The sequence below is a fragment of the Phyllostomus discolor genome, chromosome 6, assembly GCF_004126475.2.
Source record: "Phyllostomus discolor isolate MPI-MPIP mPhyDis1 chromosome 6, mPhyDis1.pri.v3, whole genome shotgun sequence".
Lineage (NCBI taxonomy): Eukaryota > Metazoa > Chordata > Mammalia > Chiroptera > Phyllostomidae > Phyllostomus > Phyllostomus discolor.
Window position 1 is genome coordinate 129992337 of NC_040908.2, and position 17793 is coordinate 130010129.

Consider the following 17793-nt stretch of genomic DNA (forward strand, 5'->3'; position numbering starts at 1 on the left):
AAATCCTTAAGTTTTTTTTTTTTAAGATTGTATTTATTTATTTTTTTAGAGAGGGAAGGGAGGGAGAAAGAGAGAGAGAGAGAGAAACATCAATGTTCGGTTGCTGGGGGTCATGGCCTGCAACCCAGGCATGTGCCCTGACTGGGAATCGAACCTGTGATGCTTTGGTTCACAGCCTGAGCTCAATCCACTGAGCTATGCCAGCCAGGGCAAATCCTTAAGTTTTAAACTAAAAAAAAAAAGCTGTAGTCCGGCTGTAGGTGGGAAAGTGGGAGGAATACAGTCAGAGTGAGCTTTTCCCTACCTCAAGAGAGAAATGAGAGGTTCTGAGTTGGGAGGGGAGAGGGAGGTGGAAGGGAAAAGAGCTGAAGATGGGATAATGCTAATTCTAATACTATTCCTAATAGTCATGTGCTAGGCTTTATTCTGCATGAGACAGACATATGTGTTTATATTTATATACTTAGATTTCTTTATATTTATTGATATTGTTCCATTTAAACCTATGGATTAGGTGCAGACAAGGAGTTAAGACAAAGAGAGGTTCAGTGACTTCTTTGGTGGCCTGCCTAAAGCCTCACACTTGACAAATGGAGCAGAGAGTTGAACCCAATCAACATGGGTCTGGAGTGTGCACTTTTCAACCTTACCCTGTGAATTTGTAAGAGCTGGCCCTTCTGCTGCCTCAGGCCAAGCCCCTGTGAGAGAAGCAGACTCCCTCTTTGAGCTGGGGGTCTCAGCATAGACAGTACTTGTGTCCCACACTTCCCAGGTGTATCAGGAAGGTGGTCCCTGAGCCATCCAGGTGCAGCAGACAAGGAGCAGTAATGGGGGCATGAATGTGCCCTTGAGTGAGGGGGGAGAGAAGCCCTAATGTTTCTGGTGGCCCCAAAGCAGAGTGGACAGCATGAGTCCCTGGGCCTGCACCCCAGCTATGGAACCAGGCACACAGTCCTCTGGGAAAGAGCTGGTGCCGCCGCAGACAGTGGAGACTCACTGACATCTCAGGGGTAACACCGTGGAGCCAGTGGCCATGGGGTCTGATGAGACAGATGCCTGAGAGCAGACAGAGGAAGATGGGGCAGCGCAGCTCTCCCACTGACACCAGGGTCCACGTGGTGGCTGCGCCAACGCTCTGGTTCCAGTGTCAGCTCTGGGGATCCAGTACTGGGGGCAGGAAGATAGTGAAATGGACAGAGTGCAGGTCTGAGATGTCCGAGAAAAACCACAAAGGTGGCTGCTGCATGTACCAGAATATGATCGTAGCAAGTTTTTGATATCAGACAAGGGGGGCTTGTGTAAAGACAAAATGTAAATGTAGAAGAAATGCATTTATTTTTGCCCAGCAAAGTTCAGGTAATATAAAAATTTAAGCCTGGTCCAGCCGGAAGGTTGAGGGTCCTAGGGAGAAATTTCAGTGGGTACTTCTTGACGACCTCATCTATCATTTGTCTAGTCTCTGCCCCTACCCCGCGCCCTCCCAGCAACTGCTACTTGGCCTCTCTGCTGGACCTGGGCTCCACGAGCAGGGAACATGTTGGACTCATCTCTGTGCCCCTGGCCTAGCACCTCACCTGAATGGCACTGATGAGCCCGAGTGGAGACAATATTCATGAAGTAGCAAACACAGCAACTGGCAATATGGAACCAGCTTACCCTCCCAACCCCTCCTCTCACACCACCCCAAGGGATCTCTGTTAAGTACTAACCCTTCAAACTTGTCTGCACTTTATCCTTGTATCACAAAGCTATGCACCTGGACCCAGGCCTTCCCCTTTCATGGTATAATTGCCTTTATATGAGACAAATTAACACTGTGCCTCAGCTTTTACTGGGAGCCACTAGAAGAGCTTGTTTCAGGAAGGTCTCTGTTTTCCTAAAATTCTGGGTTCCCATGGGAAACCTTTCTTTCTACTCTCAGGATCAAGGGAAAGTTTGTCTCCCTCCTAGTTGAAGGTGGAGAGATACAATCTGCCAGGGGGCCACCTGTACATTAACTTCTAAGACTCAAGAATCAGAGTTTCCTCAGTTTATATTGCGGGATTTCATGACCCTTTCCTCCTCCCATTTATTAATTGACCTACGCCTTTTGTGCTTTAATGGGTCGGCACTTCTGCACTGAGTGTTTGCTGTAAACTTCATCAAGCTCTTTCAGAGCAGGGGGCAGAAATTAAGAAATAAGCAAACTTTCTCATAGAAGTTCACCTTGGCCCTTGTTATTAGAAAACAATACACGTATCTTTCTTCCTTTGCTGAGTACTTAGTGGAGTGGGTTGAAGCACGTCTCCCCAAATTTTTGCCTACCTGTACCTCCTAATCTGACTTTATTTGGAAATAGGACCTTTGTAGATATAATTAATTAGAGACATTGAGATGAAATCACTGTGGGTTTAGGGTGAGCCTAAGTCTTTATAAGAGAAAGGAGAGGGATGTTTGGTCACGGAGAGAGAGGCAAAGATTGTAGTGATGTATCTATCAGCCAAGGAATGCCAGGGGCCTCCAGAAGCTGCAACAGGCAAGAAAAGACCCCCTTCACCACAGCCTTTGGAGGAAGCACAGCCCTGCAGCACTTAGACTGTGGGTGTCCAACTGCCAGAACTGTGACGGAATACATTTCTGCTGTTGGAAGCCACTCGGTGGTAACTTTATTTGGCGGCCATAAGAAACTCATACACTTAGCCACACAAGAAGCTGTCCAGTATTCCTGCCTGGACAGGAATTCGTGCACCTGCACACTATTGCCTGTAGCCAGACCTAGAGAAGGACCATCACATGAGCACCATGGGGAGTCATTCCTGGCACTCAGTCTGTCTTCCAGCAAGAAGCAGAAGGAGCAGGTCTGGAGGCTGTGTAAGAAAATATCGATGCTTTGCTGCACACTGACTTTCAGTTTGTTGAAAAGCAAACTGATTTTCAATTAAAGTAGAAGGAAGCAAGAGCTGGAGGCTCCTCTAGCCTTCTAAATGCTTGAGACTGGACATGGTAAGGGAGTGGGTGTGGGAGTCACTTCTGTTCAGTGCACAGCCTAGGAGGACTCAGCATAGAGGGCAGCAGACGGGATAACTGCCCAGCAAGGCACTTTAAAGCTGGGTGCAAAAGCAGAAGATGTAGCAATAGCATCAACAAGAGTTAACACTTACCTAGTGCTTTCCATTTGCCAAGCACTGATTCAAGTCTTTACAGATTGTTAACTTACTTAATTCTCAAGACAGACAGGAGGTAGGGTTGAGGGTTCTAGCTCTACATTTGAGCTGAGATGAAAGGTTAAGTAAATAGAACACAGATGTGCTCACAATTGAGCTGAAGGTACAGTATTGGGACGTCACCACAAGGGCATCTGGGCAAACAGGGAGGCCATGCAGCACCTACACTCCCTCTGTCTTCTTTGTGTTTTGCTCAGCCTTACTGGGTGCCTGGCATATGTTAGGTGCTGTCCTAAGCGCTGTGTATCCATATAGGAAGAAGTCACAGTCTGCCAGAAGGAGAGTCTGGAAGACCCAGACAAGTAAACAGACTCTCTCTGCACACTGTGTGAAGCATGGAGGGAAGAGAGAGAGGAGGGGCTCTTAGTCTACCTTATGGTGTGGGGTAGCTAGGACAGTGGGGAAAGGGAAGTGAGCAGTCAAGGAAGGCTTCCTGGAGTAGGTGATGCTGAAGGTGAGTTTGGAAAGATGAGCATGATAAGCTAAACAAGTTTTGCCCAAACTTGGCTGCCCCAAACCAGCACCTGGAGGACCTTTTATAGATCCTGGTACTACTATACATCTGTTCATCAGAATCTTTGAAGAAAAGACCCAGAATTACTATTTTTTTTTAAGTTCTCCAAGTGATTCTGCTGTAGTTGGTCTGCAGATCTGCTTTTTGGAGCCACTGACCAAGGGAGGAAGGGATGATTACATACACGGCCAGCAGATTCATTTGTTAATAAGCATTAGCAGGTTTCTCTGAGTTCTGACCACGTGCCCTGCCTCATGCTTGGCATGTTGACACCAATAGGAATAACACAATCTGTCAGGAAGCCCCTGGTCTAGTGGAGTGGTTCAAAGCCTGGGTGGACATTAGAATCCCTGAGGAATTTTCCAAAAATAAAAGGATCCCTGATCCTCTTCCAAACTAATTAAGTCATAATCTTGGGGCTGAAGCCCACGTGATTTTCAAGTCCAGCTAGATTTGAGAGCCTCTTGTCTCTGAGAGAGGGACTCTGATAATAGAACATTCTTTTATAAGGTGGTGGCACAATGACAGAGACATCCATGCAAAAAGGGACATTCTCCCCAGCTCGCACCGGCTCCCCAGAGGGGAGGTCAGTGGGGCTGCATGTAAGAGGATGGAGGGGAAGTGGTGAGGGTGGAGGCTGGGAAAGAGGATTTGCACAGGGAATTCCAAGCTGAGAGGACAAAGTTGGCAAATACACAGAAGTGAGACATTCACTTGGAATGGACATCCAGCATGGAATGGACAGGTTGCTATGGGCCAATTTTCAGGAAACACATTGACCCCCTTTCTTCTCCATCTAAGACATCTAAGGCTTTATCCTGGACAATCACATCTCATTTGCCTTTCTGGTATTCACCACCACTACCCTGCCTTCACTTGGTTTGAATTATCCCCCTGAGGAGTCACAGACAGACACTGAGTTTCATCATTTCCAATTATTTTTAACTCTGTTCTCATTGGATTTGGTATGTATTTCAACATCTAGCAGCTGCAATTGGGGGAGAAGGTCTGCAGGTTTGGGATACAGAGAGAAGGGAGCAGGAGCATGAACAGGACTCTAGTCCTTTTGAGAGCCTGGGGATCTACAATGCCTCACTGGTGAGCTCCTGGGAGTTTCTGAGTGTTTGTAACATTTTTCTACCAGAGGACACCCACCACAGGGCTCAGCGTGCTGCCCAGAACACTGTGATCCAACGCCCACAGCCACAGATGGGCCCAGAAGGCACCTCTGTTTCCTTAGAAACACTCCCACTGTCAGGGATGCGATCCTGGGGCTGGTTCATTAGGGTTGGGCACACGCCGACTGATACTCATTGGCTTCTCATTCTTCCTCCCAAATGCTGAAATCTCACTGGTGGTGGGAGTATGCACAACTCCAGCCCCTTGCCCATGATGGTGGTAGTGGGCAGTGGGGGGGAATGGGGTTGCCTAAAAGCTTGTACCCATAGCTCAGCTTACTCAATCACTCAATCAGAGAAACATTAGCTTAGGGGAGAGATCAGGAAACAGGACCTTCATATGAAAACTTCAAGCAAAGATTAATCATTTCCCTATTAGGAAGAGAGAGCTGAGGAATCCTAAAGGACTCCCAAGGGCAACCATAGCCTCGGGAGGAAAGAAAGAGGTCAGGAGGTCAACAGCTCTGACTCACACAGAATGCAACATGAGCAATGATCTCCAGGCAGACAGGCTGCCAAGCAGGTTGGGATCCTGTGGCTGGCATCTGTTGGGTTCTTCCAACTCAGTGGACCAAGGTCATTTCCATATGACACATGACAAGGATGAACAAATTGACTAGACAAACATTGTTTTCTCTCTTGCACTTCTTAAATGTATGTGACTAGAGGGATGGAGGGCAGTGGCAGGCAATGGTGGGGTTCTGTGAAAGTTAGAAGCAGCCTAAAAAATGTCCAGAATAGTTCCCTTCTCCTGAGGGCCCTTGTGGGAGTGTATCCCATCTCCATTCATGTGGCTTGAGAAATCCCAAAAGCATGTGGGCATTCCTTATTTCTTTGATCAAGGATTTGATGGCCTTGATTTGGCAGCTCAGCTGTTTGGAGCATTGTCCCATATGCCAAAAAGTTGAGGGTTTGATACCCAGTTGGGGCATGTATGGGAGGCAATTGATCCACAATTCCTCTCTCACATCAATGTTTCTCTCCCTTCCTCTTGCTCTAAAATAAATAAACATATTCTCAGGTAAGGATTAAAAAGAAAAAAAGACTTGATGGAGAGCCTTGAATCCAAACTACAGGGAAATTAAGGTACACTTGGTGAATTTTGGTAATGACTGGTATATTTCTAAGTCAGGACCATGAAACACCAAATGTCAGAGAAGCTGAGGACCTGAGAACGTAAAGTAACCTTGGAGCTACCTGGTCAACTTTTCTCATTTAAAATGAGGACACTAAGGTCTGGAGAGAAAAAGTCCCTCTTCAAGCATACTGACAAGGGGTGGGAATGGGGACAAGCCATGGCTTAGCACCTCATTGTTGGCCCCCTTCCTTCAACAGTGGTATATTTTGGGGTTAGGAGTCCACGTTACATGGTAAACAAGACTCTGGTTGACCCATGGGAAGAAGGACTTAGTCCCATATTTGTTTGTTTTTTCCCATCAGACCCCAATAAACCCATCCCACGGGGGCTCCCTACCTCTTGGGGTATGTTCCATGCCATGTACACATGGCTTTTAAATTCATCCATCCAGACTTCAGCCACCCTGAGGGCATTCCTGCGCACGTGGGCAGTGAGGTCCTCAGTGTAGGGCTTGTGGGCTCGCTCGATGTGGGCAATCCGAGAGCAGGGCAGGACCTCCACGCTCCCACCACACTGCCACACCTGCAGAAGACACACAGCCACTCGTCATTTCCCAGACCTACCTCTGTGCCTCTAAGCCAGGCTGCAGGTGATCCCTCAACATGAGCATAGATGAATTCAGCTCTCTTCGCCTTGTCTCTCCAGAACACGCTCTACAAAGGCAGACAGCTGTACCTTATTTTCACTCCTACTCAAGGAGGTTGTTAGGTCATTAATTCGTGTCTTGTTTCTTGTTGCTATGGGTTTACCAGCAAATAATTATTATACCTTCTCTCTCCATCCCTTTCACCCCTCCAAAGGGACTAGACATTTTGTGACCAAAGATCTGGGTTCTCCTTGCCCCAAAGGAGAAATGAACACAACCCTGATAATGATCCCTGTAGCAGCGCTGACAAGGAGGGACCAGCAGGGACTGCCAGCAGACATGTCATCTTTACGTGGACTACAGGGGCCTGGACAGGGATTGGTGACTACCACAGGGAGAGGGCAGACATGCTTCTCCTCCATCTTTCCAGGGCCCTGAATTCTGATAGAACCCAAGGGAGAGGGAGCTGCAAAGAGGGTAATATTAAACTTCTCCATGTCCTTGGTAAGTAGGAGCTTCAACTTGATGCAATTCGATTTTGAATTTTTTAAAAATGACCTTGCATTCCGAGCATCAAGGGTCAGTGTTTTGGAGCTGCTACCACAATCATTCCAGCCACCCTGAACTTTCAATGTTCCAGAGCACGCACATCCTCCTGTGCCTTGAGGCTTTTGTCCATCTTGTTTATGATTTTAGAATGCTCTCCCCCCTCCTTCTACAGGTGAAAAAATATCGTCTCTCAAGACCTTGGCCAAATGGCGTCTCTGTTGTAAGGACTTTGCTCAATTCTTGGGGCACAGCCAGTTGCTTCCTCCTCTGCCCCTCGGAGCTCTCGATATCACGGCTTACCTGCTCACAGGTCAGCCTGCCTCCCTCCCTCTTGTTCCCAGAGGGCACAGCCCCGTCATACCTCATTCAGCTCTCATTTCTAGCACTGAAGACAAGGTCTGGTACCTATAGGTACTTTGTAAATATTTGTTGAATAAATAAAAGATTGATGCTTAATCAGTCAATCAATCAACACATGGCTGATACTTAGTAAACCTAGGATGAATCTAAAATGCCAGGTCAGAGCTGATGAATGAGGCTTCTGAGGGAAAGCAATCAAGGTCTCTCAGTGGACAACAGTAGACGCTTGTCAAGAATTGTCAACTGCACAATTTGGTGGACAATGTTTACACTTAGAAAATGTACTCATCAACAGCCACATGTCTTCATCCAAGATGAGGTCGGCTTTGGATCCAGCCTACTTTCCCCATGTTACCTAGGAAGAGAAGTCCTTCTCTTCCATCAGTCTATCTCACACCAGTTGGTCTCTACAGGCTGTTAGAGTTGGAGACAATTTATTGATTTACCACTTTCTAAGCTTGTCTTGCACTTAGCATATTATTTAGGGACAATAACAAGAAAATAAGGACCCCCACTGAGCATCTACTATGTTCCAGGCCCTGGACTGTGCTTGTGGGGAGGCAGTAGAGCCTGGTGGTTATGAGCAATCAGGTTGGGATCAAATCCTGGCTGTTTCTTACTACCTATATGACCTTGAATAAGTCACTTGATCTCATTGTGGTTCTGTTTCCTCATCTCAAATAGGGATCATAAAAGTACCTATCTCATGAACTTGTTGAGAAGATTAAAATGATTATATGCAAAGTGCTTACAAAAATGTCTGGCACATAATAAGCACTCCATCAATCTGAGCTATTACTATAGAAATTATAAAGCAGACTCTTCAGAACACCCTGTGAGGCAGTTGCCGAGACTAACAGCTGTCCCCTGCCGGAGACCACAATTGGAAATAATGACGAAAGGATCTTTCTGACTCCCACCACACCTAAAGGATGACCCCATGCTCCCCCAGGATGACCCCACTTTTAAAGTGTCCCCACACCCAGAGTGGTCCTGAGGACCAGGGATGCGAGCCACAGAAGGCTCCAGGTTGCACACCTTCATTTCCACGACCTGTACGTTCTGGGAATTGTGCTGATTTCTAGTTCACTTTGCTTAGATTTTCAATGAAAGTATGTTAATACTGTTAATGTTATTGACAACACAAAGAGTTGGGGTAATTATTCATTTTGCAACCAGAACCAGAGGCTATTACTTGACAGACTTCAGCAACACAATACAGAACATGATTCATAACAGACCTCTTTTATTATGAAGCCTGTTTCTCAAAGAGTCAGTTTACCATTTCACTGTAGAGTGGGTGATTCTACTAGTTGTAATAAGAGGGTGGTGGTGGCACCTCCCATCATGCCCTTAGACATGCAGGAAAAGGAGCTGTGTGAAAGCTCTTGAACCCTCCCCTTTCCCCATCTTGTTGCTACCAGCCTGTGCAGACTAAGTCTTGTCTCATTTGGGCTCTGGAACAGCTTCCAAACAACTGATTCCCTCCCGCCTTCCTCCTCCAGTCTCTTCTCCCCACAGACAGTGGAACCTTCTGAAGGTGTAGGTAGGACCACCTGCCTCCTGCACCATGCCCTCCCCAGCATAGCCTCCGAGGCTCCTCAGGGCTGGGCCCCAGCACAAGGCTCCAGCCTCCTGCCTGCTTCCCCACATTCTCTGTGCTACAGCCATGCTGAAATGTTTTTACTTCCTCTGGAGTGCCAGGTTTTTCTCTCACCTCTGGACTTCTACACATGCAACTACATGCCCCACCCTGGCCTCCATCCCTCCTCATCCTCAGGGTGTCAGTTCAGCATCCCATCACTGTGCCCCCTTCAACCAGGCCAGCCTGTTGTGCTCTGTGGTCCCTGCCCTGTCTTTCCTGATCATAGCACCCTTGTACTTGTTGTTTAATTACCTCCCTCCCTCTTTCACAATTTTCCTAAGCTCCTCACCAGATCCTACTGTAGATGTGTGCTAAATGGTTCCTGGAGAGGGGACCTCTGGCTAGATGGGAGCAGCACGTTGAGTTCTGATGCACAGCTGTGGAGCCAGCAGGAACTGGAGCCCTGTTTCCCTGCCACCACCTGCTGCTGTGTCACCTTTGGCAGGTTACTTCTCTCATACCTCAGTTTCTCCCAGTGAAGAGGGAGATGACGTGAGGATAGCTGTTACCCTGTGCCTGCCTTGGTGTGAGCACTGTAGAGTGGCAGTCAAGGAGGTGTGGACAGGCCTTCTGGGTCAGTTCTAACCCTGCTGTGTGCTGGCTGAGTGGCGACATTAGGCTACCTAACCTCACGTCTGTGAAAGGCACATGACAGCAGTTCTTGCACTGGATGTGGGCTTGGGAAGCTCCTGACACAGTGGTGGGAATGTTGTAAGCCCCCAGTCTGTGCCCGTTGCTAGTACTTTATAATAACCATTATAATTGCTACTATTTGGCTCTTCCTGTACATCTGCCTTCAGGGAGCAGAGGACTCACATGACTGAAGCCCACAACAGATGGGCTGCCTTCCACAGTCCCCTGAGGTCCTCTCTGAGGACCTCTGTATATGGGGAGCACTTACTAACCTAGGGGTCATCTCCCCTCGCCTGTCTTCTGTGAAAAGGCTCACCTATGGAAAGGATGACAGGCTTTGGGTTCCTGACAGCTTCTGGACGTTGGGCATTGGGTGTGCGTTCCTACCACTTCTGGGCCCTGGCCGATGACACTGAAGTAAACAAGAGAGAGCCTGTGCTCTCCCATCCCCAGATGATGAGCGGATCTTATTGACCAACAGCTGAGACAGTGAGACTCTCAGGAGTCTTATGGCTGACCTCAGAGACCCTCTCATGGTTGGCAAAGGATAGTAAAGGAAATCACTGGCATTTGGACTCCATGGAGGGAGACGTCAGGAAACTTCCATGGAGGCTTGGGAAGGGCAGGGAAAGAGAAGTCAGAATGGCAGCTGGGCCTAGGACACACGTCACAGCTGGTGTGATGTAGGGAGACCCAAAGTACAGGGAAGCTATAGATGGCAAGGACTGTGCCAAAGAAGTGTGGTCACGGATGGAGGAGAAGACACAGGGAAGAATGAAGGCTTAGCACTGCAGATTCTAAGGGGATGGGGATGCCACGAAGAGAAAGGGCAGGGGAAGTGGGTACCAAAGGAGTGGCTGAGAACTGAAGACCAAGGATCAGTAACCAAGAAAGCAGGTGAGGTCACGAGGCATAGGAAGCAACTGCCAAAAGGCAGAACTTAATTTTTACATAAAGTGCTTGTGACCTAGGCTCCTTATAACAAGTGAGACACATGCTAGTCTTACAGGCACAGAGGACCCCTGACAGCATGTCAGCCCAGGGCTGGACCTGTGGTTTCCAGATGGGCACTGGTCAGCATGTTTCTTGACCACACCAAGTTCTTTTCTGTCTCTGTATCTTTGCACCTGCTGTTCCGTTTTTCTGGAATAATCCCCCACCCCCACTCCCCGTTACCCAGCTCAGGTATTACCTCCTTTGACACCCCCAATCTAATAAGATCCCTTTTAAATACTTTAGTGCCCTGTCCTCTTTATGAATAACACTTATTCACAATACTTCAACTTAGGTATTTATTCTTCCAATGTCACCTCCCCACCCATCACTAGACTATAAGCTCCAGGAAGACAGGGGTCACATTGCATAGACCAGCACCTGGCATCTACTACATATTCAATAACTGTTACTTGAATGAGTGATTTCAGCAATCCAAGAGCCCTGGACTTTAACTATAGACAGAGGTGGTTTTAAGTAGCTCAGCAAGATCCTCTAATAAAGGCAATAAACATAAAATGTGGCCAGATTTTACTGAACACAATGACTTTCTTCAAACCCAAGTGGTTTTTCAGCAAAGTTCTGACACTTAAGTGCCTACTGTAGGGATGGAAAAGAGTTCCTTTGGCTGCAGCACTTAAATCAACATCACGGAACCTGGGAAGTCATCAAATGGGCACGGGCGATAGCAGGTGGCTTCTTCCTGTGGAACTCCCTGGACTCTCTGGAGCAGCGGTTTTCAACCCCTTTCACCCCTAGTATGCATAAACTAATTACTAAAATTCTGCGGCACACCAAAAAATATAACTTTTGCCAATCTGACAAAAAATAAGTATAATTTGTATTCATTCATACTGTGCAGCTCGTGTTGTGTTGGCTCTTGTCATTGTTTTACTTGACAATCTAAGGAAGAAGAGGTCAATGCCTCTGACTAAGTAGCCAGGTATTACATGTTTTAAAACTTTTTAAAGCCCACTGGTTGAAAATCGCTGCCCTAGAGAAAGCCCCCAACCTTGCCAATGCTAGCTTTTGCCCACAGAGTAGCTTCTGGGTCCCAGACGTGACCAAGAACCTGAACAGGAAAACAACAGTTATGCAGTAACATCCCACTTACCACTGGCTTTTCCCAGAGAGCCCTGCTAGTGTGACTGTTTCTGAAAATGCTTGAAGCATTCACCTGGAAACTACGAGAAGGCATGCAGGTCTTGGGAACTGGTGGAGAGGGTTTAAATCCTGCCTCTCTCTCAATTTAGCCTTTGAATTGGACCAATCTTTGGATGCCAGTTGCCTTTTTGTGGGGGATAATGATAGCCTGGGAGGTTTAAAAGAGATGCTGTATGAAAAGCTCCCATCAGCAGAGACAGGTGCATAGTGGGTTCTTAGAGAAGGTCAGGTTCCTTTCTCTTCCCAGGACTGGGAGCAGCTGGTACAAGGTCAGGGTCACAAGACTGGGTTTAGGTTTGTCTCTTACATAAATAAGCGTTTCCCTTCTAAACCTCAGTGTTTCTCAGCTGCCAAACAGAGGAGCTGGACTCAGTAAGGCCTTAGATCCCTTCTACTTCTTTCATTGCATGATTCTGGGTTTTCTTGCCAGCACCTCAAATGACGCCCGGTGTTTGAAACACAGTGGGCAGAGCTGTAACCTGGGAGCTGTGAAATAGGGAGACACTGGAGGAGAACCAACAGGACACACACTGTGACCATTTCTCCTACTCAGAGACTTGTGATCACTCTGTAGTCGATGGAGGGGACAGCAAATAACACTCCTGTGCTAAATCCATTTGCTTGTTAATGTCCTTCTGAAGCACTGTGTTGAGAAGGATTCTGAGGCTTTCTCTGGGCTCAGTGGAATAGCATGCCATAATTTATTACTAATGTTTATGTGGGTAAGTGATTGGGGGTGGTAGTACTCCAGCATTCTACTTTATAGCCACGGTCCCCAGCTTAAGACCACAAATCTTTTCTAGCTTTTATCTCCTTCTGACTTTTAATGAGCTCTTTGCTTTTGGCAAAATGTTCCCACTGTTCCCTTAGCCCAGGAAGCCTTTCCTGCTCCCCATCCATCCAAAGCCGGACTGGCCCTGTTCCTCCAAACTCCTGAAACACATAATTTGTACCACTCATGTGGTCCATATTTCTTGGCTCGTGTTGTTAATTATCTTTTTACGTGTAGCTGTTTTGCCTAACTTGGCTGTGAAATGCCGAGACAAGAGGAGAAAGCCAAACCAGAAATGCTGGGAGGAGAAAGACAAGGAGGATGGAGGCTGAAGCCAAGGCCTGAGAAAAGCTGGCAGGAGACCACAGTCATTCACAGAGTGGCTGTAGGGTCAGACATACAGGCAGACAAAGACACTGAGCAGGGTACCACAGGCCCCTCATCCATCTCACCCTCATCCTGGCCCAGCAGGGGAATAAGAAGGGAAGAGCAGTCCAATCTGGGCGAGGCTAAGACAAAAGCCAGGCACCATCAGCAAGCCAGGGTCAAGGGTGGGCAGTAGAGGAGGAGCTGGGAGGAAGACGATGTAAAACATGGAGTAAACCTCCTTTTAAAATGCTCCCATACTTGCAACCTTTGGTCTCCAGAGAAGATCACATTCCTTCACATCATCTGCAGGATCTCTGAGATCTGGGCCCTCCTATTCACTGCAGCTTCACTTCACCTCTGCTGTCCAGCCTCACCAACTTCGATAGTTCTGAGGGTGGACCATGTTCTTGGCTGCCCACCTCCACCCTCCCCATGCCATCCCCTTTACTGGAATCTCTTCCCCCACCTCCATTTAGTTGCCTGGCTAATTCCTACCTACTTTCCCTGCTGCCTAAATTTGGTTAAATGCCTCTGCTGTGCATTCCCACAGCACCTGTACTCCCACTTGCACAGCACTTATAACTGTTCTGTGTGTGTGCATAAAGTGCATATGTACAGTTTAAGGACACGTAATACACATGACAACTGTTTCCTTACCACCTGCTTAAGAAAGAGTAAGTTGGCGAGAACTTAGAAATCTCTGCATGCTCCTCCTCACCCCCAGAGGTAACCCATTATCCTGAATTTTGTTAACAATTCCCTTGCCATCAACCTAAACTACCTGTTTAGTTTTAGTTTTTGTTGTTTTTGAATGCTACACAAATGGAAACATATTGTCTGCATTCTGCAACTTGCTTCTCGCTTCATTTATTTTCATCGCCATTGTGTTCCATTGTATAAACACACAGCAGCTTATTTAGGCACTGCCCTGCTGGTTGGCAGTCCAGTCGTTTCCAGTACTGTGAATAGTGCTCCTTGAAACAATCTTACATGAGTCTTCTGGTTCCCGAGAGTGGGAGCCTCTCAGTGTCCTTGCATTGCAGTGGAATGTTTGAGGCACAGGCCACACACACAGTCCACTCACCTAGGAAAGTGAAGCTCTTCCAAAGTCAGTTCCCAAGTCCCTCTCCCCTCAGCACAGATGAGCATGCATGTCACTTCACAATCTCACCAACGTTTGGCATTTCCAACGTTTTAATTTTTGCCAATCCAATGGATATGAAATTCATTCTCATTGTAGTTTAATTTGCAATTCCCTGACTGCTAGTGAGATGGAGTTTTTCTTTCTGTTGCTTATGGGCCCGCAATACCAGACGTGGAGAAGGCCCACGGCCACCTCACTCTGGTTAAGGAACCTCCAGGGCCTAAACAGGGTTGGCCCATGACAGATGCTTCCTGCATGAATGAAGGGCAAAGAGCTGGGCTTCCCTTAGTTGAGTTGTCCCCACTGTACTTTACTTGGTGCTCTCTCGGGTTTCCAAGGGTAGATAGTTTGTTATTTTTAAGTATAAAGAAACATTTTTAAAGTCTGACAATGCTTATTCTTCCTCCAGACCCCACTGAAAAACACTCCCGGGGGGACACAGTTTCCCAAGCCCTCCTCTTACAACAGACACTGCCAAAGAGTCTTCTGGGCAGAACTGCTGCTTGAGGAAAAATGATGCTTTTTCTTGGAAGGTGTCCCTGAAGGGGTCTGATTTTGGATGGGCCCAAGAAAGCACTTGAAGCAGTTTCCCGGTTTGAAAGGGATTCTTCATAACTATCAGAAGGCAGCAGCAGGAGTCATCTGGCAGAATTCCAAGGAGAGATCAGCTGGGGTGGAAAGTCTGGAAGCTTTTCATGAAAAAAAAAAAGTTAAAAGGCTGCTTTGCAGGGACTAGAGATTTGTTGAAATAGCTGCTTACCTACAGGAAAGCCAGGGGCAGTGATGGCACCAAGCTCGGCACACTAGCCCATCATGTAGAGGGGACCCCACTTTCCCTCGGACCCTGACACTCTGATGATAAAGATTAGGGCTGTGGGAGTGCGTTTCCTCATGGGAGATTTCATGAGGATTTCTTGGCAAACGCAGTCATTGCAATGAGAAGACATGCTTTAATGGTTCCAACCTAGGCAAGTTTATTCATGATTATCTCAAATCTCCCATCAGCCAACAGGCCTTATTAATATTGTTCAGACTCAGGCTAAGTTGGACTCAAGACAAAAATGAGGAAAAGGAAGAAGTCAGGCCTGGAGATACCGGGGTTAGCGAAGCAGAGACAGGATCAGGTCGTCTCCGAAGGTGTGGCAGACTCTTGCTGCTCACTGATACCTGCCTGCTCCTCTGCATCTTCCAGATGCTGCTGCAGTCCAGAGGGACCATGTGAGCAGCTCAGACCAATGGAATGAGAGAGGAGATGATGGCAAAGGTGGTAGGTACCCAGTGTGGGAAGTCTGTAAGCACAGTCACCACTTGGAGAACAGCAGTCCAGGAAAGCCACCCACTCTTCAGGGGGCTGTAATGTGAAACCTTTGGGGTTTGGGACCTGCTACTGTGATCATTTCCTTGATGAATACAATCTGCCGGTGTATAGAGAGCCAAGGTGGTCGGGGAGGCTTGGTCCCTGTAGCACTGACAACTAGGGGTTCCAGTCTACTGGGTGGGACTTCGTAGCAGAAGGTTGCAGGCCTGGGGAGAGATCATCTAGAAAGTGACAGCTCCTCAAATCCAGGTGATGAATCCATTCAGAGCAGGACCTCATTAGGCTGAAGATTAAGCTTCCTATCAAAGAGATTTAGTCCCAAGGGATGAGAGAGGAAGCTGCCAGGAGCAGGCAGGGTGTTAGGACACTAGCAAAGCAGGCTGCAGATTGGAGTCTTGTTCAAGTTGAGAACCAGAGCAGAGGTCAGGAAACTCAGAAAGAAGTCAGCCAGCACGGTGGAAGAGGACAAGGCCAGGGCTTAGAGATCAAGCCTAGCTCAGGGTTCATCAGACAACCACAGACAGCAGCCCTGTGGCAGCCCCACTAGTCCCAGAATGAGCGAGGGAGGCTGGGGAGGCTGGCTAGTCCCAGTCCACGCGTGTCTACAGAACCAAAACTACAGAAACCATGCTCAGAGGCAGAAGTATTGGCCAAGTTCCAAGTCAGGTCCCATTGACACGTGTGCTGTCTACTCAAATCACGTCTTCGTTTTGAACTAAGATCTCTGGCCCCATTGCCATCACTGGTGCTGCCAGAGAATGACAATGAGCTTGACTGTCACAGGGACTCGGGGAGCAATTTTCTGAAGTCCAAGTAAAACCCTTCCCATCCTGAGTCCGAGAGTCATTTTTGTCAGATAACTTGGCCCATCCATCTCCTTGGGGGTGTTCCGAGCTCCTTCTGGTGGGTTAAGTCCCTCTGAATTGCCGTGAGTGCCTTCTCTTTGTGGATGTATTCAGAAAAGCTCGATCTACGCAGCTGCTATTCAGAGCAGATCTCCTGGACTCTGTTTAATTTCTACTTTTCTATATGAAGATGAACCACTTACTCATTTAAAGTGTTTCCTTTTTTATGTCTTTAATCAGTGGCTGTTTCTTTACTCTCTCAGGAGTTTAATCTAATCAGAAACAAATCCTACACATACACATGGCTCATTAGCACATCCCAGTCAAATTCAAATGGACTGTCCATATCAGATATCCCCTCAAAAGGGTGACACTGGCCCATGAAAAGTCAGGAGGGTCCTTTTTGAAATGCAGGGCCATTAAGAATTACTGGAGAAAAGAATATACTCTGTCACCCAGAAGAGAGGGGGCCATCTAACAGGTGGGTGACTCATGAGTCATTGAGACAGCACAGGTGGGGAACTTGGGCAGTTTGGCAGACCCTGGCACGGACATTAGAGGAAGCCGTATGTCTGACCCAAGCATTACCCCACTTTCAGCTCCAGGGGACCCTCGAGGTCATTGTTCAGATGATAAAAATGAATCTGAGATTCTGACCATTCTCTCACTCTGAAGTGATATTTGTTTTAAGGAGCTTTTGTTTTACTCCCTTGGAAATCAGATTAAGAAAGCTGAGGTGCTGGGTCTTCACTTAAAGGGATTAGTCCATTTCATACACATCAAAATGAATTGTCAGGATCATCTCTGAAAGGCACCTACAGAAAATTCACAATAAAAATGGGATTTATGAAAGAGGCCAGCCTTGCAGTACAGTAGAACTGTGGGGGACCTAACAGATCACCTCCCACCTCATTTCTTAGTGGGCAAACTGAGGTTCAAGGTCATATCATAATTCAGAAGCAGAGTAGAAAATGTGTCCAAGACCTCTGATCCTTGGAACACAGAAGGTCATTGTGCTCAGAACACAGACTCTGGGGTTAAACAGTCTTGGTATCAAAGTCTACATTTCCCATTTGCTGGGTTGGTGCTATCGGGCAATCCATTTCACCTTCTGACATCCAGTTAGTTACCTTGTCTGTGAAATGGAGACAAAAATGACACTGCAAAAATAGTTGTTTTGAGAATTCAGTGGGGTAATGCAGAGGATTTATTTCAACATGCAGCACAAGTTTAAAGCCCATTAATATTAGGTCTAATTATTTTCACTGTAAGATTCCACTGATGGTAAGATTCAGGCAGGAAGACATACTACATTCCTCTGAGCTTGCGATTTGTACATCCACTGCCTACATGTCACCCTCGCTTGCGTGTCTCTCAGGCAC

General features: G+C 47.2%; 1 protein-coding gene across 1 annotated transcript in view; it reads right to left on the reverse strand.

Annotated features, from left to right (window-relative positions):
* The window catches only part of GALNT18 (polypeptide N-acetylgalactosaminyltransferase 18), a 319011-nt gene that overhangs the window by 49809 nt on the left and 251409 nt on the right, over positions 1 to 17793 (reverse strand). The window contains exon 7 of the mRNA XM_028516504.2: positions 6370 to 6555. Coding sequence (XP_028372305.1) covers positions 6370 to 6555 — 186 coding nt within the window. The remainder of the gene's footprint in view (positions 1 to 6369; positions 6556 to 17793) is intronic.